The sequence below is a fragment of the Equus asinus genome, chromosome 9, assembly GCF_041296235.1.
Source record: "Equus asinus isolate D_3611 breed Donkey chromosome 9, EquAss-T2T_v2, whole genome shotgun sequence".
Lineage (NCBI taxonomy): Eukaryota > Metazoa > Chordata > Mammalia > Perissodactyla > Equidae > Equus > Equus asinus.
In genome coordinates this window covers 72,210,152-72,232,927 of record NC_091798.1, presented here as the reverse complement: position 1 = coordinate 72,232,927, position 22,776 = coordinate 72,210,152, and the positions used below count along the sequence as shown (strand labels likewise).

Genomic DNA, 22,776 nt, shown 5'->3' with positions numbered 1-22,776 from the left:
CTTTTCTGAGGTGCCTGTCCTCTTCCTCTGCTTTAAAATACAAATTTCAGTCTTGCCCTGCCTCCCACTAATATCAACCACCAAACCCCACATTGCATTAAAGATGCCCATAGAAATCAGCTGCAGACATATCCATTACAGATTAGAAACCCCATGGCCCTTTGATCCCAATGACTCTTCAGCGCCTCAGTAAACTCCCATTGCCCGATAAGTGCAGTTTTATGCCTACTTGGAAACACTCATGCTAAGGAGGACTGTGCAGTACATATATAGAGCCAGTCATAGCTGCCTTGTCTCACAAAATATTAATCTCTTTCCATTTTCCCTTCAAACCTGATACTGACTTCTCCTCTCAGGTTCACTGCAAATACACTACCCTTCATTTTAAGAACACTAAATTACTGAATAGGATGAAATGTCCACTAATATAATCTTCCTCGATGAGGCCTAACCTTCACCCAAGTGATGATGGCAGTGAGTGGGAGGCAAAGGTGCTATCACTCCACTCCATATCTGGCTCTGCTCTCAAACACCACCCTCCTGTGCTCTTGCTTGTCCTTCGACCATAATCTGGTGTTTACTTCCTACAGTGATTATTCACTGGCTTGGGTACTCAGCTGCAGCCAATGAGAGACATTTAACATTTAAACTTTCCTTAGCTCTATCCACTTCTGCCTTTCAACCAACTGACAGAATAAATTTTTTTTTAAATCTTCAAGACAGAGAGACTTTGTAAGTATAATACCCTAAAATGAGGTCACTGGTACACATACCCTTAAGAAATAATTCACTGGCAGAGATGCAGAAAATATTTAAATGAAATAATACGATAGAAGTATTTTTATTAATAGTGTTCCAGATGAAGGGGAATTGTCCAACATAGTAAAGACATATGACAAATCATTAAAATTCATATTTGCAGAGATTTTAGACAAAGTAAATTTATGATATAAATATAAAAACAATGTAAATTATATATACTCTATTGTTCTAAATATGTAAGCAAAAGTTATATATGTATATGTATACACACAGGCCCGTATATAGTATTGGAATATTGAGAGGAAATTCTTAGGGTGGTAGAATTATTCCTTCTTTACATTGAAAATTTCCAAACTTTGCTAATACCAACATATCACTTTTCTTATTAGGAAAATGCCATTTTCATGATCCACTGTATGAAACACCTGACACGGATATATTTTTATTCGTAGCTATTTATATTATCTTTTCTTAGATATACTTCTTTTATTTTTGACTGATTGCTGTAAATCTAACAATATTCCTCCTTATTATTATTTTAACAATGTCTATTTAGCATCAATATTGTGCCACTTCAATTTTCACTCCTAATCTGTGGAGCTGCCTACTACCTAAACCCCTTTCACACCTGACATTTCCCACCTCACACTTCACAAATGTAATAGCCTTACAATAGTGGATTCTATTTATAAAACATTCCACTTCTCCCTTCACACCTAACATTTCAAACTTCAAATTTCACGTCAGATTTTGCAGTCAGGAAAGAGTATATTTCCATTTACTGCATCTCTCTTGTCCTTTACCTTTATGCTCCGTTTCCATATTTTTATTTGTACATGCTTCAAAAACATGGCCTTATAATATTATTTTTCAAAGCATTAAATTCTTTTAAAGAAAATTAGAAGAGAATAAAAAATAGCTTTTTGTATCTACACATTGATTTTCCATTTCTGCTTACTAGTCTTCTTCCTATAAATCACAATTTCCATCGTGTATCATTTCAATTCAGGCTGAAAAATATCCTTTAGTATTTTTTGTAGGGCACTCTGCTTGAAATGAGTTTCCTCAGCTTTCATTTGCCTGAAAATATCTTTATTTTTTCATATTCTTTGGAAGATAATTTTACTGGATATAGAATTCAAGATTATGAGTTAAAAATTTTTTTTTATCACCTTAAAGGTGCTACTGCAATGTTTTCTGATCTCCATCGTTTCTGATGAGCAGTAATGCCTTCATTTGTATTATTGTTCTTCTGTATGTAATGCATCATTTTTCTGTGGCTCCTTTAAAGGTTTTCTACTTTGTTGTTGACTTGTATGAGTTCTCTATATTTTTTGGATATTAACCCATTATCAGATGTATCATTTGCAAATACATTCTCCCAATTGTTAGGTTGTCTTTTCGTTTTGTTGATGGCTTCCTTTGCTGTGCAGCAGCTTTTTAGTTTGATGCAGTCCCATTTGTTTATTTTTTCTTTTGTTTCTCTTGCCTGAGGAAACATAATATTCAAAAAGATACTGCTAAGACCAATGTCAAAGAGCGTACTCCCTATGTTCTCTTCTAGGAGTTTTATGGTTTCAGGTCTTACATTCAAGTCTTTAATCCATTTTGAGTTAATTTTTGTGTATGGCGTAAGATAATGGCCTACTTTCATTCTTTTGCATGTAGCTCTCCAGTTTTCCCAATACCATTTATTGAAGAGACTCCCCTTTCTCCATGAGACTCTCATACTTGTGACTCTCAGTGTGACTCTGATATGCCTAAGTGCGGTTTTCTTTGTGTTTATCCTGCTTACTGCTCTCTGATCTTCTTAAAACTGTAAATCAAAGTTTTTCAGTTATGATTTTTCAAAAATATTTTATTGCCTCGCTATACTCTGGTTTTTCTTTTGGAGCTCCAATGCATATATTTTAACTATGTAGTATTGTTCTATAAGTTCATGGGGTTCTGTTTACTTTTGCTTAAATCTTTCATGTATTTTCATATACAGTTCTTGAGACTGTATAACTTTTGTTTGTTTCCCAAGCCCCTCTAATTTGGCAAGATTCAATCTCCAAACTCCGTCTCCGCTAACAATCTTGTTAGGACTTGGTTTTAAGCTTTGTTAAAGTGGATCTAGAGTGGGCCTTTCTCTGGGTGTGGCCTTTATCATAAAGCAGTGATTCAGCTTGATTCATACATTGTTAGGAGGTGTCAAGGAGCTCTATTCAGTATGTCTGGGCGATAATTCTGAAGTTCCCAGCACTGCTTACAGTCTAATATCTCTGTTCTGCTCTCACCTCTGTAGCAGCCAATCTCTCGTAATCATTAAGTGGCCATGACTGTGGTGGCACTGCCCAGGTCTCAGTCAAGGACTTGTGGGGAACTCTCCACAGGAAATTCACAACCTCCACAGACTTCTTCTCACAGTTCTCTGCCCCACAGATTCCAACAACTCCAAAAGCCCAGAACTCTGACCTCCGCCTCTTTAGATATGAGAGACTTCCATATTCTGATTGAACTCTAGGGCACTGCACTGCAGCTGGGAAATTTTCCCCTCGTAGAGATCAACATCTGTGGAGCTCACCTTGTTTGTCTCTCAAGAACCATAGCCCACGTGTATGGTCATTTTCTTTTAGATATTTAATCCTAACATTTATTCATGTCCCTTCTTGGTTATGCAGTGCCTACCCCAGCAGCACTGTTCCCTTTTTATTCTTGAACTGTTCCTCTTTAGTTGTCTCTCTGACATTCCAATTCTGTCTTCACATTCTAGCTTTTAGGACATTCTCTTGGCCTCCTGGTTTTGTGATCAGTTCATATTATCTTTTCTGGACTGCTGAACTCTGTTTTCTTTTGGACTTCAGGGTACAGACAGTCCTCTGACGTGGAAGTTTCCTGCCACTTAAAGTATAAGAGATTTTTTCTGTCAGATGTGACTATGAATGACCATTACAATTGAGCCAGCCTCCTAACTTCCCTCATCCTTAATGGACAAGCAAGGGGATTTTTTTTCTTTTCTGAGGAAGATTAGCCCTGAGCTAACATCCGTGCCCATCTTCCTCTCCTTTATATGTGGGATGCCAACCACAGCATGGCATGCCACATGGTCCCATGTCTGCACCCGGGATCCGAACTGGCAAACCCCGGGAGGCCAAAGCGGAACGTGTGCACTTAACCGCTGAGCCACTGGGCTGGCCCCAAGCAAGGAGATTTTGACACCAGGGATTACTTACTGAGCCTTGTTCTCTATTAGACTGAACTGAAAATGAAACACCTATCAACATAAACCTTCCTCTTTTCCTTGCTAACATAAATTTAGTTAGAGACTAGAATATGTCCACCTAAATATTAAAATTTCCAGATTTCCAGAAGCTAGAAGTGGCCATGTGACATACTTCTCTCTAATGAGACGCATGACAAAGGCATCGGGTGGGGTTTGTGCGTAACCAATTGCTTTCATTGTTAAAAAAAAAAAAAAAGACACACGGCTCTTCACTTCTCATTATGCCTATTCCCCATCCTCCTACCACTCACCCACTCTGCCTCAGGAAGTTCTGACCTTAGACTTGAGAAGAACATGCACAGCCAGCCATCTGATCCTAGAAGAATGAGGTGTCTGGAGCAAAACTGAATTAAACCTCTGGACTGGAACCAAGTCTGTACAAGGTCAGCTTAAATCAGTCAATCCCAGTTTGTCCAAAGACAAGTGAGAAAGAAATGTTTTTTTTTTTTCTGGGAGAGAGTTGCCCTGAACTAACATCTGTTGCAAATCTTCCTCTCTTTTTTTTTAACTCCTCCCCAAAGCCCCAGTTCATGGTTATATATTCTAGATGTAGCTCTTTCTAGTTCTTCTATGTAAGCTGGCACCACAGCACGGCTACTGACAGACAGGTGGTGTGGTTCAGTACCTGGGAACTGAACCCAGGCCACTGAAGTGGAATGTGCCAAACTTTAACCACCAGGCCATCAGGGCTGGCTCAGTGCTTATTTTTCTGTATGCCACTGAGATCTTTTGGTTACGAAGCATTATTCTAGCAATAGCTGATCGAGATAATAAGCTAGATTCAAATCATGGAAACCTTTAATTAGAAGATAAACCATAGCAGGGAACAGCTCACCTCTGCTGCTAGACTGCCTGGGTTCACAGTCCAGCTCTATTGCTTTTACTCATGTGGATTTTTGCCAAATTGATTACCCTCAGTGTAATCACGGTGTCTCAGTTTCCTTCATTGTAAAACAGGACTGATAATGGATTGGGTGTTTTTGGTGAGGATTAACAAAGCTAATCATTTAATATTTGATAACATGATATCTGGTACACAATATATGCTTAATTAACATCCAAAATTATTGTCAATACCAGACTGAGAGGTTTAGATTTCACTCAGTAGGTCAGTGGTTTTTTAACAGTATTTTCATGGAAGAATGGTGTTCTGTCAGCTGAGGTGTTCCCTGATAAATTAGAATAATGGTGGTCTTTTCCTAATATGCAGATTAATTTAAGTAAATTGATATAAATTCCTTGTTCTAAGAATTTTTCTCTCCTATATGTTTTCAAATCTCCAGTGCTTGGCAGAACTTGTTTGCAAGCCAACTGAAAACAAGTAAATGAACAAGTAGTATTATTAATTTAAAAAATTCAGAAACATCAATTACACTTAGTTTGACAACTTGTCTTTTAAATCAAGATGTGTGCCCCAAATTGTCATTTTGTATTACATGAGCAAAAAACAATATTTTCTCCCAGGAGACTTTCTCCTAGTTCCAGTGATGGAATTGGAAATATTGTTTCATTATGCTTTACAAATAATACGGTATTCTGCAAAGAACACAATAATTTGCAGGTGCTTTGCTTGCTTAAGATCACTGTTGTCGAGAACTGAGACTCTCTGGGGAAAAAATCTATTTGTTTGTTGTTCTTTTGCTATTTTAAGAGAGATCTGAGCCTGAAAGTTTACCCTGGCAATAATATATAGAGTTTAATTGAAGGTAGAAAGGGCTTGGAGTCAAGTAGGCTAGTGTATAGCCCAAGCAATATAAAAATGATTCCTTCTCAGAAGCAGGGAATGGAAAAAGAGCTGACTTATGAAAAAGATGTTAGGGAACTAGAGAAGATTGGACAAAATCCGAATACAAGTGGCAAAGAAAAGGAGAGATTCTTAAACTTTAGTGTAAATGAAAATCACACTGAGAGCTTAATAAAAATGCATACATAGTCCATGTCCCCACTCCTAAAAATTCTGGCTGAGAAGTTCTGGAATAGTGACCTAGAACATGCATTTTTAACAAATGCTATCTCTGATTCTGATTCAGGTGACTTGGAGTCACCTTTGGAGAAACATTAGAACATGACATGCTGTAATCATTTGGAACGATTAGTTTGGCTCTGTTATTTCAGGATTATTTAGCACTTTGCATGTCCCAGTTACTGGAAAGGACTGCTGCAGATGAGAAGCCAAGGGTAAAGGGTGACTCTAAGATTTTATGCCTGAGAACCTGGGAGAAGAATAATACTATTAATCAAGATGAGGAACACAAAGGTAAAATGAGATACTGTAAAGAAAGTCAGACGATGCACTTTTTGTTTTTGGAACTGCTGACTATCTGTTTTTGAGGGGTGATAGGGAGTAGCATAAAATACCCAGCCTCTTCTACGTATGGCTCTGAGTAAGGTTGCGAATAAGGGAGATAGGAAATCCAAAGAGCCACTTTATTACTGAAAAATGCCAGGTTGGAAGCTAAAATTAGGGTGTGTCACCAATGGTCTTCCTCACACTGGAACTCAGCATTAAGATGCCTAGTCCCTGCAATTCTACCAGGCAGGAACGACTGCAATACTCTGTTACCTCCAAGCAGCTAAAGGACCCTATCCTGTCCACTCTACCTGGAGTAGTCCTTTACAAAAGTTTTACTGTAGATCAAGTACTGTAGACAAGTGCCCCTTGTCATTTATAAGACACACTTCAGAATTCAGAATAAGTGCAGTTGTTTATTGTGTCATCTCCATTTGGACCTAAGTACTATCAGAGCAAGGATCCCATCTTATTTTTCTATCAGCCAATACTCATAATTTAGCACAGTGCTAAGCAAGGAGTAGAAACTCTAGACAATTTGTTGAATAAATTTTTAAAAAGAACAAATATTAACTTTGGCTTCTGGTCATGTGTTTTTTCGTTTGCTAGTATCTGGTCAAATCCAAGTTCTATGTTATTGGTGTCAAAATTAAACAGGCAAAGAAGACTTTAGTCAAGATTATAGCAATAGAGGAGAGAGGCCAGAACTCGGAGTTCAACTCCCCAGAAAGAAACAGAGCTGGAGAGATTTTAAAAGATTTAGGGAGCATCATAAGCCGCCTGTGTTCACTAACTGGGTTTACCCAAAAGAAAAGTAAACTTTTTCTCGTAGCTTCGTGACAGGAGGTAGTTTTCCAACTTGGAACAAGGTGCCTGCCTGTTAGGCTCCTACTCATACACAGAGACTGAGAGATAGGAACGCTATCTTTTTTATTACATCTCAAAAGGACGGCTCCTAGGTCCCTAACAAAGACAGTCCTGGGTTGTAAAACGGGCAAGAGCTTTAAAAGAAGATTTATATCTCAAAAGGGCAGAGAACGAAATTACAATTGCAAGCTTTCTAAAGTAAATGCTCTAAGGAAAGGGAGGTTGGGGATCCAGTGGCAAGAAGAAACCTGTCTAAAAATTTGTACCTGAGCTGAGGGAAGTGTCAAGCCTCTCTTCAGCAATCATTAGCTGTGGTTCTGCAGTTTTCACCAAGGAACTCAAATTATAAGATTCCGGTCTCTCACGGTTCCCTCACGCAAGGAGTTGCTTCACACTTTACAAACTCCTTCGTTTACGTTCTTACTTGTAACCCATCCGCTGAGCAGTCCCCGCTGCTTCCGGCAAGGCGCGTGCGCAGACCGTCGTGCGGGCCTGACGTCACTGAAAGCGCCTGCCTCTACATGTTAGCAACCCAGGGCGTCAGTAGTAGCAGTGGCTGCTGAGATGTACGAACTTCCGGTTCTTCTGGCAGCTGCCGCCGCTGCCGCCTCTGCCACCTGCCACGGCCCAGCCTCAGCCCGGGATTTGGTCACCTCTTCCTCGTTCTCCACTGCGCCCATGATCCCTCCTGCAGCCTGGGCGGCGGGCCCTGCGGCTCCCGCGTGGTGAGAGGGCGGTCTGGGGACAATGGAGGCCCCACGCTGCAGCTGCTGCCCCAGCCGCCTCCTGGCCTCCGCCCTCCTGCTGCTGCTGCTGCTGCCAGGGTTCAGAGGGCCTTTGGCGGTGCTGCTGCAGGCGGCCGAGGCTGCGCCGGACCCCGGGCCTCCGGACCATGGGTCGCGAACCCTGCCGCCTCTGCCGCCCGGCCCCACCGCCGCCCAGTCCCCAGGCCGCGCTCCGGCCGAAGCCGCGGGGCCGCGGGGCGCTGAGAGCAGCAATGGCAGCAGCCCCGGGGCGGGGCTTGCGGCCAGCGACCTAGGAGGGAAGGCGGGGGAAGAAGGCTCAGTGGGTGGCGGTCTCGCTGTGAGCCCCAACCCCAGCGATAAGCCCATGACCCAGCGGGCGCTGACCGTGTTGATGGTGGTGAGCGGCGCGGTGCTGGTGTACTTCGTCGTCAGGACGGTCAGGTGAGGCGAAGCCTCGATCAGCGGCCCCCTGCAGGCCTGAGATGGGCTGCCTGGTGACCTAGGAAGGCAGATTTTTGTGACCCGGCGTTGCCCCCTCCACGCCTCCAGTATCAGAGGTGTCTGCCTGAAAGAGACTGCGCAGATGAGTGTCTTAAAAGTCTGTAGTACCTTTGGGAGAGAATTTAAAACAAATATTTTCTCCCTTTCATTGTAAATTGTAAATTAGTAACCCACCTACAGATCTCTTTACCTCGTCTCATAGAGCACACTTTGCCTGAAGAAGCTCTTGTATTCGATCATGCTGTCTTCTAATACTTCTCTCTTTCTACACTATACATGGTTGTGTGCTTTGTCATTTTGCCTATGAGAATGCAAACTTCTTAAGAACAGGATTCCTATTTAGTAGATTGTAAGTCTTAAAGAGTTCTTTGTACAATACTGCGACTTAGTAGGAAATCCGTTCTTACTTGAATGGAGTAATAGTAGTGCAGAAGAACCTTATTATGGGTATTTTATTTTATAAAATTTAAAAGAAGAAAAGTTTTTTCTTACTAGCAGTTTCTTAGTATTGGCTTTTAATCTGCTGCCTAAGTAATTAGATTGTACCATATGAAGTTTCCTACATTCCACTATTTTTTGACCTGGAAAAGTGACAGTTTTGTATAGTTCAATCTATGACATGGTCCCTATTAATCAGAAATATTTAGCATTCATTTTGTATGACACAAAGTATTTCAGTGCAAAGTGGTATCGGTTGCATGATAAGATGGTAAATTGATACCTATGCAGCAAAGGAAAAAAAGTCATAAATATCCAGTTTTAATACTAGAGCAAATTTTTGGTAGCCCAACAAAACTATAAGTGTATCTAACTTTAAATTTGCAAAAATTTGAATTAATAAATGGATAAATTTGTATTTCACACAGAAAAAAACCTTTCTAAAGTGAATTCATCTGTAAATAATAATTCTAACATTCAAAAGTTTAAATTTACGAAATAGTTTTTTGAGCCTATTCTTGCTACAGAATACTAGATCATGGACTTATTTAAATTTCAGATTTGGAACAGATGTGATCACTTAAATGACACCTTTCAGTTTACATATAAGGAAACTGATCCAGAAGGGTAAAGTGATTTATCTGATGCCCTATGGGGTCTAATGATAATCTATGATTGTAAAATCCACTGCTTACTTTGAGTTTTTTTCCCATTAACAAGATATCTATGTCCTGACCTATCATCAGCCTTTTGCTTAAGTAAACTGGGCATTGTGTTCTAAGTACCTATTATACATAAAAGTAGGTGATTGCCACTTATTTTTCTGCCACCCTTAATGCTTTATCAAGTAGAAAAAGAATTACATAATCCAACTAGTGATATTTGTTATTGTTATCAATAGCCTCCATTTAATACATTCCTTTGTTACTGAAGTAAAATTGTTTTATGATACTAATCATGATATTAAAATATTCCAACCATGTAATAAGATTGATTTAGAATAATCTATAATAAAGCCTCTTTAAGTGAGTTAATTGGGGACCACCTCTGTGAAGAGCTGGCATAGAGAGCCAAGACGTCACTATTAGAAGGAGCTAGCCAAGAGAAGAGCTGAGGGAGCACTGTCTAGGTAGTTTCCTCCTCTATAAAATAGAGTAGAGGATAGATTTTCAGGAAGGCACTGGTTTATTATTTTCCAAACTATTTCGCATTTTTCCCTCTATTATTTCATATATTTCTTTAAATGTGTTTATTTAAACTAAATGTTTCCTTTTAAACAAATCTGTTTATTATTTTCTGAATGGAAAACCAACATCCCTTACTTAAATAGCTGGTTGAAAAAGTATGGTGTAAACCAGTGGTTCTAGACATGTGGTCTAGGGAACCCTGGGGTGGGTGGGAGACCTCTTCAGGGGATCTGCAAGATCAAAACTACTTTCAAAATAATATTCTCTTACAAGCTTATTACAAGAAGTTGATTGATATAGTTTCAGATTCTATGTGGCAACTAAGTTATAAGAGACTACCTCTTGTTGAGTTTTGGTGTAGTATCAAAAAGGAATAAACACCAGTATCTGAAAAGGGTATTAAAATGCTCTTCCCTTTTCCAAGTTCATATCTGTGTGAATCTGGATTTTCTTCATATCTTTCAACCAAACAACACAATGCAAATGCCTGAATGCAGAAGCAAATATGAAAATCTGTTTTCTGTTTTCTCTTTCTTTCTATCTTCTATCTAATTCTGTTTAAGCCAGACATTAAAAGGATTTGAAAAGATCTGAATCAATGCCATTTTTTCACCTTTTTTTGTTTTCTTTTTGACAATATATTTTCCCTAAAAAGTTATGTTAACATATAGTAGATTTATTATTATTTTAAATCAAGTGTTAAGTATTTTAAAATTTCCTTAGGTTTAATTCACGTTAAGTATTGATATATAATCCACATAAATATAAGCTTTTTGGGCTCCTGAATAATTTTTAAGAATGTAAAGGAATCCCAAGACCAAAATTTTTGAAAACCACAGGTGTGAACAATATTATTTGAGCTAGAAACTATTGGTTCACAAAAGCTAGCAAATCCAGGCCCACTTTCTGTTAAGGGGGAAGTTAGAAAATGTTTGCGAGCTGTTAGAAACATATTACCACCAAACTGAGACTTTCTTCTTCATATAAAGAAAGATTAGGAGAAAATTGAAGCAGAAAATACTTTTCTCACTATATAATTGGTATTTAATGCTGTCTGTATATTCCTGTAAAGATCCAGAATACCCTGAGTATTATGTTTCTTATACATATTAATTATGGGTCTGATGATAACTCTTTTGGGATGATCCTTCTTCATTTTGCTTCCACCTTATAATCTTATATGTAAATGTTGATTGCCATTGATTTTCTATCTTCATTTCTATGAAGCTTGGAAGGGTACGGTCTTTTTGGTCTGCTTCTCTTGGATGACTCACTAATGTGTTGTGTGTTAGCAGCCAAATTTTGAACTGTGGCTAAGAAAAACTCCACTCTTTAACCAGTATCTAGTACATTCATTCAGTCAAAGTCCTAAATTTAGTTGGCTACCTGATGTCCAAAGCTTGATTGATGCTGATAATGCTGGGCAATGTTCAGAGTTCATGCTTTTTGCTTCCAGATTATGAGATGAAAACGATTAATTTTGGTAAATGCCCATTTTGGTCCCGTACTTCCAAAGTATGTGGGGCAGCATACCAACATTAGTTATTTGTGCCAAGGGGGAAGAATGGGTTAAAATCATCATTTTCTTGACTGACATGAGGCAACACTGAGAATATTTTGCCTGTAAAATACTTGAACTCCGTGAAATTCCAAATTGTTTTGTTTTAATATAATTCAGTTATAATGAGTATGACACTAGAAATATTTCCACTTTGAGACTGGAAATATTCCAAAAAACAATGAGATTCTCTGTAGAAATTGAAAAATATATACAAGGAACACAGTAGGAACAGCAGACTTCCTAAAAATACATAATATCTGTGAGAAGAGGCTCATTGTCTGCCTTATTCTCTACTGTATCCCTAGTGCTAAACATTATGTACAACATATGGTAGGCACTGAATAAGTAGTTGCCTAATGAATGAGTGTTCCTAGTTAATTCTTTATATTGTAGGTGGCGAAGATTTGGAAATTTAAGGGTAATTGCTACCCACTGACAGAACAAAGAAGTCTGAAGATTTCAATTAATACTTAGATTTCCTTCCTCTCTGTAGGGCATCCTTCTCACAGGAAAATCTATAAAGCAAGAAAAAAATTACTCTATAAAGTCATTATTATTTTTAGCATATATGTTGATTATATAAAGGCAATTTCCGGTATAACTTTGTGAATAATGGTCCTTGCCTTAAAAGTGGGGAATTATTTCTTTTTTCATACCATAACATTGATGCTTTTTCATTTTGTGTTCAATATGGTGTGTTGGAAGGAGACCAAGGCTTAGATTCCAACCCTGACACTTTTTTCCTCTATAATCTTTAGCAAGTCATTTAACCTTTCCAGTTTAAGATCTCCTCTGTAAGCTGAGATAGATAGCTATTTTATATGGTGGACATGGGCATGAAATTTAGTATGCTAGCCCCTATTCAGGTAGTCAGTATTTATTCAGCTGCTCAGAACCTGGGCATTCGGGATCAGTTGTGAAAGATATAGATATTTCTGCTTCCATGGCACTTATAGGCTAGAGGAGCAGAGAGACATTAATCAATCAATCACATAGATAATAAAGAATGTACAGAATGCTGTGAAAACAAATTAAAAAGCAGATCCTAGTAATACTTAGTGTATGGTAAATACCTAATATTAATTTAATTTTAATGATTTCCACACCTATAAGCTAAAACACAAAATTAGGTTTCTTTAAAAGAAGAAACTTCCCTATGTAACTTAAACATTACTTTTGAGATCTTACCGTTATATTATCTAACATTCATTCATTGCTTGTCAGATACAATGCCCACATACTTTACATGCATTTTCCAATTTAGTTCTTGCAAAAACCTTCAAAGTAGGTAATACCATTCTTGTACAGGTGAAGAAATTGAGGCTGAGTACGATTAAATAAGTTGTCTAAGGGGATATATATAGGACTTGGCAGAACTGCATTGAAATCCAGCTCTGTCTGAACTTTCTCAACATGCCTAGCCACTATGTTGCTTCCTGTAAGTACTTAAAGTAACCAGTTTAAAGTGATATTGTATTTAAGGATGGCTATGGAGAAAAACCAAATGGATATTGTGTGCACAGTGCCTTTCTGTTTAAAACTTAATGGATTTTGTGAATATTAAATGCCCCAAATTTCCCTTTTAAAAAGTGAGTCTACCCTAGCACTTATTGATCATTATGTCTGTGCGAAGCTGAAATAATTTAGTATTCTACTTCATCCGCTACCTCCCTTTTCATTCAAAAATTTTCTTGATTTGCTGGATGTAGTCAGGGAGTGGTGGCATTTTAAAGCAACTTCTGTTAATATGATCGTACATATTTCTAACTCAACTCCTCCTAGAGCAAGTCATTATTGCCTTATGATTGTGAGATTGGTAATGATCTTTTTCCCATCTAGTTAACTTAAGAAGAATCTCAGTTAAGAAATTTATTTTCTTTTTCTCCCAGAAGGCATATGGTTTCAGCACTCCTTGTGAAATCATAAGACATCAGTAGAAATCACTCAGTTTAGGCAAAAACAGGGAACACTTTGACTTTGTAACATATATGTGTTTACTCACTCCCATTTATTCAGTAAATACTACTGATTACCTCCTGTGTGTCCGGGCTTGGCCCTGTGATGAGGATTAGTAGTGCTCAAGTTGGGAAAAGTCCTGCCTGTGTGGAACTTCCAGTGTAGTTGTTGATAGATCCTTGGAAAGTGGAGTTTTCCCAGCAAGTATAAATTGTCCTTGTTTGCCATCATTTATTCAGCTAGGTGGTATATATTGAATGTTTCGTGTAGAGAGACCCGGAGCTTGGGAATGTGTTTAACAAGTACACATTCTTAAGGAATTGATATTCTTTGCAGAGATGAAACTTACCTTCCCAAAATGTTTAGTCATACTCTTAAAATGATGTAAAATGTTAATTTGGCTTTGTGGTAAATGCCAAAATGTCAAGGTTATCATGTCTTAATGGTATAGCAGTCTGATATGTCCAGGGTCAGTGTGAAATGAAGTTGCTGAGGAAGACTCAGAAAAACTCCTTGAGAACAGAGGCTATTCAGTTACCATTTTTTTAATCCCAGACTAAGCACAGTGTTTACATCCAACATTTAGTGAATGAAGCAGGCTTGGTTAGACTGAAAAAAGAAATGTTCAGGTAAGGAAAATAGTTATTTTATTATTTTCTCAAAAGAAATAACATCCCTTATCTTTCTCCTCCTATATACTACTTTCATGCTTCTTTCTAATATTAAAGGAAGATTAAATAACTGCTTGTATCAATTACTATTTTAGTTAAATATGTGAAACAACCCTGGCCAAGTTAAAGGGGATTTACTGGAAGAATTTTGAGATCTCAAAAAGTTAAAGAGAAACTGGAGAGTAAGGTGTTGGGAACAGGTAGGAACTAAGGCAGGTAAGGAGACAAACCAAAATGCCAACGAGGTTTCTTTGCAAGAACATTCCATTGTATGATTATGCAGTAGTTTTCAGTCTCTTTGTCCCTCAGCTCAGGAATCAAATTCCAAGGAAGGATAATTAAATTTGGCCCACCTCTTGGCAGGGATGGTGACAATCCTAATTATCATCTCACCAGATTATTTTTGTATGCTGTGGTAGAGATATTACCAATAAAGGAATATAGAGCGCAATAAGGAAAAGGATGCAAGCACCAAAACCACAGATATTCACCTCCCTGATCCATCTTTGCTCTAGGCTTTGAGGAGGAATATAAATTATTCATATCCACCTTGCTAGACATTTTTTAACCCACCAATTTTAAGTACCAGTCTCTAGGACTGCCTCAAAAAGTCGCGGGCAATTTGACCAGTAGTCTGTAAGGTCACTAATCACCTCCAAATTACCAAATGTTCTTTATTCTACCAGAACAGTTTTCATTGTGAACAGTTCTCTGCATTTGTTATTGATCATTTCATTCTTATTTTCCTCTATTGACTTCTGTTCCATTATACTATCCTGATCTCATTTCAGTGTAGCCTGATGGGAAGTCAGGTTCCCTGAGTTCTAATCCCAGCTTTGTACCAAAGTACACTAGCTGTGGGCCTTTAGGTGAGTTACATGGCATCGCTAAAGTTCAGCTCAGGTTTTGTGAAATAGAGAAAATGGTAATATTTACCAGAAAGGAATGTTTTGCGGATCTATACAAAGCACCGTTCCTGGCGCATAATAACTTCAATGAATTTTAGTTGTGATAATGATTATTATTTTTCTTCTCTTAATACTCTTTTCTGATCTCTTCCACTGGTCTCTTCCCTTTTCTCCTGTACTATAGACATAATCTAGATTTCTGCAAGTGGTTCTAAAGCTATCTTTTTACTCTGTTCTTCCACATGTGATAATAGGATTTTCTGTATTTAAGCAATATTTATTATGTGTGCAATTCTGGGAGATAAAAGTAATGAGGTTAATTTGTTCGGGGTAGGGTAATGGGGTCAGGCCAATTCTTCCCAACCTTTTTCATGTCGTGCCACACTTAGAAATTGATGTCCGTGTGGGGTTAATGCTTGAGACCTTGCCCTGATCTCTGTTCACGTTGAGCCTTCCTAGCTATTCCAAGTGCTGAGGGAATCTTTGTTGCATGTATGACAGTGGTTGGGGAGTTGTTCTAGGATGGTGCTGAATGTGGATTATGTAAAGAAGTACCTGGACAAGTTATCATATGAACCAGCTTTAAATCCAGTCAAATCAGTCTGTGATAAATTTTAGTGATTCTTACATCACTCAGACTGCTCTGGGTACTGGGACTTCAAAGATAACTAAAAAGCCATATTTTCCCTCAAGATGCTTAACTTCTAATGAAGGAATGCCATTGCTGTTTGTGGTAATAGATTGAACTTTGAGGAATGTGGTGACGAGATCAAGCTAGTCTGAGGAGGATGCTTGGGAATCTCGTTCCCATAGACAAGTCTATTTGGAAAGTCACTTAATATGGCAAAAACTATTATATTTGTATAGAAGACTGAGATCTTTGTCTCTAATTAATGGGAATGATCTAAGAACTTGCCCTATAACTGAATCCACTTTTCATTTGGCCATTTCTCCTTGGTTATTTTTTGGTCTTAATCTTGGCCGTGCAATCAGGGAGAAATATTGGATGAGAGAGAGAAGGAGGAATGTCCATTTAAGAACAGAATATCCAAGTATATTCGAATGTCAGTAGTAGAGAAAGAATCAGTAGAAAAGGAAATACTGAGTTAAAGGAAAGGAAGATCCTTGAGAAGACATGGAGAGAGAGAATCTAAATAAAGTCCCTGTGGTAGGAATAGCATGGACAGGAGAGGAGCGACATCCTCCACTGAAATGATCCTGTTGCACATCGTTCATTCCCTCCTCTGCTTGTTACAGTCTGGTTTCTACTTCCACCACTCTAAAATTGCCCTTGCAGCGGGTAGTTAATAACCACATCATCTCAATTTTATGAACATTTACCTCTCTTTCTTGTAGCAGTCAATACATTATTTCTTACTTTGGCTTCTGACTTTTTCCTTACCTCTTCTGAGTTTCTTCTTACCTCTTTGAGTGTTTTTTCCCCATCTTCTCCACAAGCTGCTGCTGCTGCTGCTTTTTTTTTTTTTTTTTTTTTGGTGGGGAAGATTGGCCCTGAGCTAACATTTATTGCCAATCTTCCTTTCTTTTTTTCCCTCCCCAGAGCCCCATTACATAGCTGTATATGCTAGTCGTAGGTCATTCTAATTCTTCTATGTGGGATGCCACCATAGCATGGCTGGATGAGCCACACCCAGGATCTGAACCCGCAAACCCCAGGCCATTGAAGTGGAGCATGTGAATCTAACCACTCAGCCACTTGGCCAGCCCCTCCATGAACTTCTTTCTCCATGGACTCTTTCTATTTTTAGGATTCTTCTACAACTCTAACTTCCTAGAGAGCAGAGCCTGTATCTTATTCGTCTTTGCCCTAAAGACCCTTCCCAGTTCCTGCAAGACAGAAGGCATTTATTAAATATTTGTGAAAGAAAATGACTTTTACCTCCTAAATTTCTATGTTCTGTGGGCCCTTTCCTTAACTTTTTGCACTTTGACTGTCCATGTTCTCTGAGTGACCCATCCAAAGTTCACTTCTTTAATTACCACCTCTAAGCTATTAATTGCCTTCCGAGTTTCCATCTTATGTAGTCAGCCAACTTCTTACTGGATAGGGTGATTCAAACTCATAAAGTTTAAACTTGAAACCATCATTTTTATCCCCAAACTCCCCTCACTTTGTTCTTTAAAGGTAAATGGCATCACCATATGCACAGTTTCTCAAACTAGAAACCTGAGCCACCTCAGGTCTCTCCCTTTTGCTTACCATCTACAGCCAATCACCCATTTGCAATTTCCAAATGTTTTTTATTACATTACCACTTTGTGAGCTCCATTGACATCACATTAGTTTAGGCTTACATCATTTGGCTACTGTGGTCTCATTCTAACTTGTTTCTCTATCCAGGTATGTCGCTCTTTCAATCTACCTTCCACACTGAACAGCTAGTTTCCTTTAGAAATGTAAATCTCGTCATGCTCTATTTGTGCTTATAATCCTTTATGGCTGTACAGTATGGTAGCTACTACCTACATGTGGCTTTTTTAAAATTTAAGTAAGTTTAAATTAAATAAAATTAAAATCTGGTTCGTTAGATGCACTAGCCACATTTCAAGAGCTCGATAATCATGAGTCTGGTAGCTACTGTATTGGACAGCGCAATATAGAGTATTTCCATCATTTCAGAAAGTTTTGTTGGGCTGTGTTATTCTATGGCGTCTGATGGGATGAGGTTTATACGCCTTAGCTTAGCATTTAAGGTCTTCCTCAATCTGACTCTCTGTTCTCATTTTCTCTGTATATCTTATGTTTCAGCCTCAAGCATGCCATATTTTTATGGAAGTGCATTTTTCAAGCAGAAGGATTGCATGCATTCTTTCTTTTATCTAACTCCTAGTTGTCTTTGAAGATAAAAATAAAACATCAGCTGTACCAGAAAACCTCTGTGATCACAGACCTCCTCTGAATACCTGTTGTCTTAGTCTGTTTGGGCTGCTATAAGAAAAGTACTGTAGGCTGGATGGTTTATGAACAACAGAAATTTATTTCTCACAGTTCTGGAGGCTGGGAGTCTAAGATCATGGTACTGGCTGATGGCAGATTTGGTGTCTGCTGAGAGCTCACTTTCTGGTTCATGGACAGTGCCTTCTAGGTGTAATGTCACATGGTGGAAGGACAAGGGAGCTTTCTCGAGCCTCTTATAAGGATACTAATCCTACGTATGAGAGCTCTGCCTTCTTGACCTACTCACCTCCCAAAGGCCCTACCTCCTAATACCATCACCTTGGGGGTTGGGTTTCAATGTGAATTTTGGAGGGACACAAACATTCAGACCACAGCACTTACGTTATAATATTACTGTCAGTGAACTGTAATAGTTAGTAACCTTGTCTGTCTTCTTTTCTGCACTATTTGTTCCTTAGGGCTTTTGGGAAAATAGTAGATACTCAAATGTTTCCTGCATAAATAACAGAAGGAAAAAGGAAGAATGTATGGAAACTAAAGCAAAGCATGGAAATGAAGATTAGAAATATGAGTTAGCTGTGAGAGAGGTATTAACATTAATTCTGTAATAATCTAATCATTGTAACTCATTTCAAATACTCTCCATACTTAAAGAGTTGTGGAGCTCGTGATCTGTGGCTGTGCAGAAAAGTCAACTGGATTTATTTAAAATGCATAAATTACTTGCATGTATTTACCCAAAATAATATGCAAATTATTCATTAATGTATATCTAAGATAACTGCAATAATCAAGATAAATTGTAATAGAGTGCAACCAGGAGATGCTTTCGCTGGTAATTGAGAGAGGTTGGATTTGGAACAAAAAGGAGAAACTGAGTTGAGATGCATCTGGTTAGTTATTACAGAGTTTTTCTGAAGATAAAATAGTCAGCAAATGTGAATTAGGAAGGTTCAGTACTAATAGTCAGATTAGGTATTCCAGTACATTCCACTAGTTTACCTGGACCAGTTGTTACAGCTGGTGTCTATCTTGATTAGTTAATCTTTATGTCTTGCAGTTGTTTAATAGCTAAATATATTGAATATCACCTCTGCTTCTCCTACTTTTCAAAGTTCTTGAGTTCTTTTGCCATGACCTCCATTTCCTGTTTTGGTATTTCTCTTCTATATTACAACATTTGCCTTTAGTTTTATTTTTGGTAAAGACACTGTCAAATCTGTATTTTTAAAATTACTTATACTCTTCTGAAATTTGAGAAATACAGTAAAAAGTTGAAATTGACTTGAAAGATATATTGGTAAGTTGCATTGTTCAGTATAATATAAAACATAGCATGAAAAGTGCTTCAGTCATAAATTGCAAATCTTATAGTAATTAAAAGCTTTTCTTAAGAAGTCATTTAGGTTTTCCTCAGTAACTTTTAAAAGATATTTATTGCTATTTTGTTTAATACTCTTTTTTGTATGATAAGAAATAAGCATAGATTTGATGATTCGTAGAACAACATGAAGATATTGAGTCTTCTTATGAGATTTTGATTGGCACATAATGTTATTTTTTCTGTGTAGCCAAACTGTGTTTTCTAAAGTGTGTTAAAGTTTACTGTGGTTTGACTTTAGTTTATATTGTAATTCTGTTTGTTCCCCAGTCTTGTCAATAGTATAACAAAAGATCAAAAAAAGCTTACCTTTCTGTGCTAGCTAATTTACATAAATATGTGTACATGTGTAATATTCTATGCAAGCCCCTACTCCTCCAGTTAATATGATGGTTTTAGTTTTAACTTTATTACTGAAGTCTATAGAACATGAATTCACATTAGGAACATGTTATATTATGAATAATTGTAACCTTATGTTATCATTTATATATTATTTTCCATTTTATTAGGCATATTAGACACACCTTGAATTTATATAGATTTATACAGAGTTTTTATAAAGTTTTTTAATAGATGTTATCTTACTTTATCCTCACCTCTGAGGTAAATAGATGATTTTACAGATTTGAGAACTGATATGAGAGGCAAATTATTTTAATCAGGGCAATATAGATTATGCTGAGGTAACCAACAATCTCAATCTCAGTGGTTTAAAGCAATAAAAATTTATTTCTCGCGAAAATTCAGCTGCAAGCTTGGACTATCCTCCAGGACAGTTGTCCTCCACGTGGTAACTCAGCAGTTTGGCTGGCCATAATCTTACGGTTTTGCCATTTCAACATAAACCCTCCACAGTTGTCAGAGCTTGGTAAGAGAGATTAAAGAAGGCACAGGGGCTTTTAACTGCCTCAGCCTAGAAAGGAGCCTCTGTTAAGTGCTGGGGAGTGTGTGTGTGTGTATGCGTATGTATGTGTTCCAGATTTGGCGAGCACTAGTAATGTGTGCCATATGAAGTGATACACCAAAGGTCAGACAGCTGGAAAGTGTCCAAGCTCCTGCAGAACTCAGAGTTTGAATTCTGCTTTTGGCATTCCTTCTATATCTCTCAGTGAGTTCTTGAAGTGATTGATTATATTTTTACTCTTTCATTGGGATGAATTTGCATTTTACAGAATAGTAGTAAGACAAATTCTTATTGATACTGAAAATAATAAGCACTTAATGTTTTTGCTGTTAGCTTGGTCTGCACTGTTTCCGCACGCTTTCTTATATATTACACACATTGTAATGGATGCACATCTATACCCATTGCAAAACTATCCTGGCTCTTGAAAAAGTAATGCTACTATATAAAATTAACAAAATTTATTTACTGTTTAATTGCCTGTTCTTTTTTCTTCTTGCTTTTGACTGGCTTACTTATTCACTATGTATATCTTTTTCTACTTCATAGCTTCTGACGTCTCCTACTTTTTGCTTTCTTGTAATTTAGGTCTGCTGTGCCCCATCATTCCCTTTACCATGCCTTGTAGTACCTTCATGAATCCTTTTCTCTCCATCACCCCTTCAAATTGCCTCATGTTTGTATTTGTATATGTGTGCCTTTGTTTTCTCCAACATAACTTCCTAAAGCAGATATTCTGATTGGTTTATCTTATCATTGTAGTCTAGGCCACATCATAGGCCACAATCCAATCTAGAGAGTGACAGCCCTGGCTTAGTGGCAGGGCCCTAATATGTAAACTAGCTAAAAGCAGCACTGCGCTGAACTGAAACCTAGGACTCTGAGGAGTCCAGTTTAAAAACAGTCGTCTTCATGAATTTGAGCTGCTGAATCTTGAGGAGAGAAAAAGATGGAAAGGATGTGATGATCTAGATGGAGATGGGACCGCTGAGCTGAGCTGAAAAAATAAGTGTAGACTGAAACTAGGAAAAGTTAGTGGGCTTTTTTTGTGGCACTGATTTTTTTATTGAAAACTACTGAGAAAAAACGTGATTAAAAACTTATTCAGAGTGAAGGGTTGCTAATAGAACCTGCCTGAGAGAGTCTTAAAAAGAAGAGAATCAGAAGGAAATACACATCTGAGTGATGGAAGATTGGCAACCTAAGTCAGAAGCTAAAATGCTAAGTACTCTAATGAATTAGGAGTTTTTACCTGTAAGTAATAGAATATCCAATTAAAAGTGACTTTAACATAAGGACATAGTTTGTTGTTGTTGCTGTTTACTTATCATGAATATGAGCGGGTTTAGGCTTGGTTCAGCATCTTTGTGAGATTTTCAAGAATTTTGGCTTTTCCATCTTCCATAGGATGGCTGCCTCAGCTTTAAGCATTGTGTTCTCACACATTAGTGTCTCAAACGGGAAAGAGAGAAGGGGGCTTGAAAAGAGGCCTTCTCTTCCTTTATTCTTTTGTTAACAGGGAGAAAAATCTTTCCCAGAAACTCCACTACCAGAGGCATCCCCTTCTCTCTCGTTTGCCTGAACTGCTTCATCTGCTCAGCTCTAGACAGTGACTGGCAAAAGGAAAATTATATTTTTGTGAATGGTTTACACCAATTTTTATGATCATTGTGTATCTCTTAGGGTTGGGCCCAGTTGCTCTCTAAACAAAATTGTGTTTCTGTTAAAGCAGAAGAAGAGGGTTTCCTTTTGGGTAAACAAAAAGCAGATTCTGCTACTGTGATCAAAACTAAGAGATGGCCTGACTAGAAGAACATCAATGTACTTTTCACTGCCCGTAGCTACCAAGTGTTAGTTTCTACCACAAAAGGAGATGAACCAGAAAATACAGTTCACTAAAGCAGTGTGTCCAATCTGGTCTAATGTAAGATCATTGTATTGGGGATCAGAAGACTGTTTGGGTAGCTAATTTTGTGACCTTGGTTAAAATTACTTTGATTCGTTAGGAATACAATATAGCTTAATGTTTAAGAACCCAGGCTTGGGAATCAAATTGCTTGTATTTGAATCCTACCTCTACCATTTACTGTCTCAAATTAAATTTTTTCCAAGCTCTGCCTTTCTATGTATAAAATGAGGGTACTTATAGGATTGTTGTGAGGATTATATCAGGTAATGTTTGTAAGCTGCTTCCTGACATATATGTACAGTTGGTAAATATTAACTGTTGTTAGTAATTTTCTCTATCTAGAGTTGCTATTGTAATATATTTTGGGGGCTTTACTATCATGTGTTTTCTGTTACCTCCACCACACCATACTCTGTGTGATATCTGACCTCAGAAACCGTAATCAGCAATAGGGTAGGTCTGACAAGACCATGCTAGAGATGGGCTGGGAGCTGAGGAGATTGTAAG

The 22,776-nt window shown here is 37.9% G+C and overlaps 1 protein-coding gene and 1 long non-coding RNA gene across 5 annotated transcripts in view; one reads left to right on the top strand and one right to left on the bottom strand.

Moving 5' to 3' along the window:
• The window catches only part of LOC123289813 (uncharacterized), a 329,460-nt gene extending 321,870 nt beyond the window's left edge, over positions 1–7,590 (bottom strand). For all 3 annotated transcript variants that reach the window (XR_011505928.1, XR_011505929.1, XR_011505930.1), the window contains exon 1: positions 7,451–7,590. This is a non-coding gene — a long non-coding RNA (uncharacterized lncRNA). The remainder of the gene's footprint in view (positions 1–7,450) is intronic.
• Positions 7,591–7,686: 96 nt separating this feature from the next.
• FAM174A (family with sequence similarity 174 member A) overlaps positions 7,687–22,776 on the top strand; it is a 38,184-nt gene continuing 23,094 nt past the window's right edge. Inside the window, exon 1 of one of the 2 annotated variants that reach the window (XM_014838813.3) lies at positions 7,687–8,371. In XM_014838813.3, coding sequence (XP_014694299.1) covers positions 7,932–8,371 — 440 coding nt within the window. In that variant the 5' untranslated portion in view covers positions 7,687–7,931. The remainder of the gene's footprint in view (positions 8,372–22,776) is intronic. The other variant, XM_014838814.3, reaches the window with a different exon arrangement.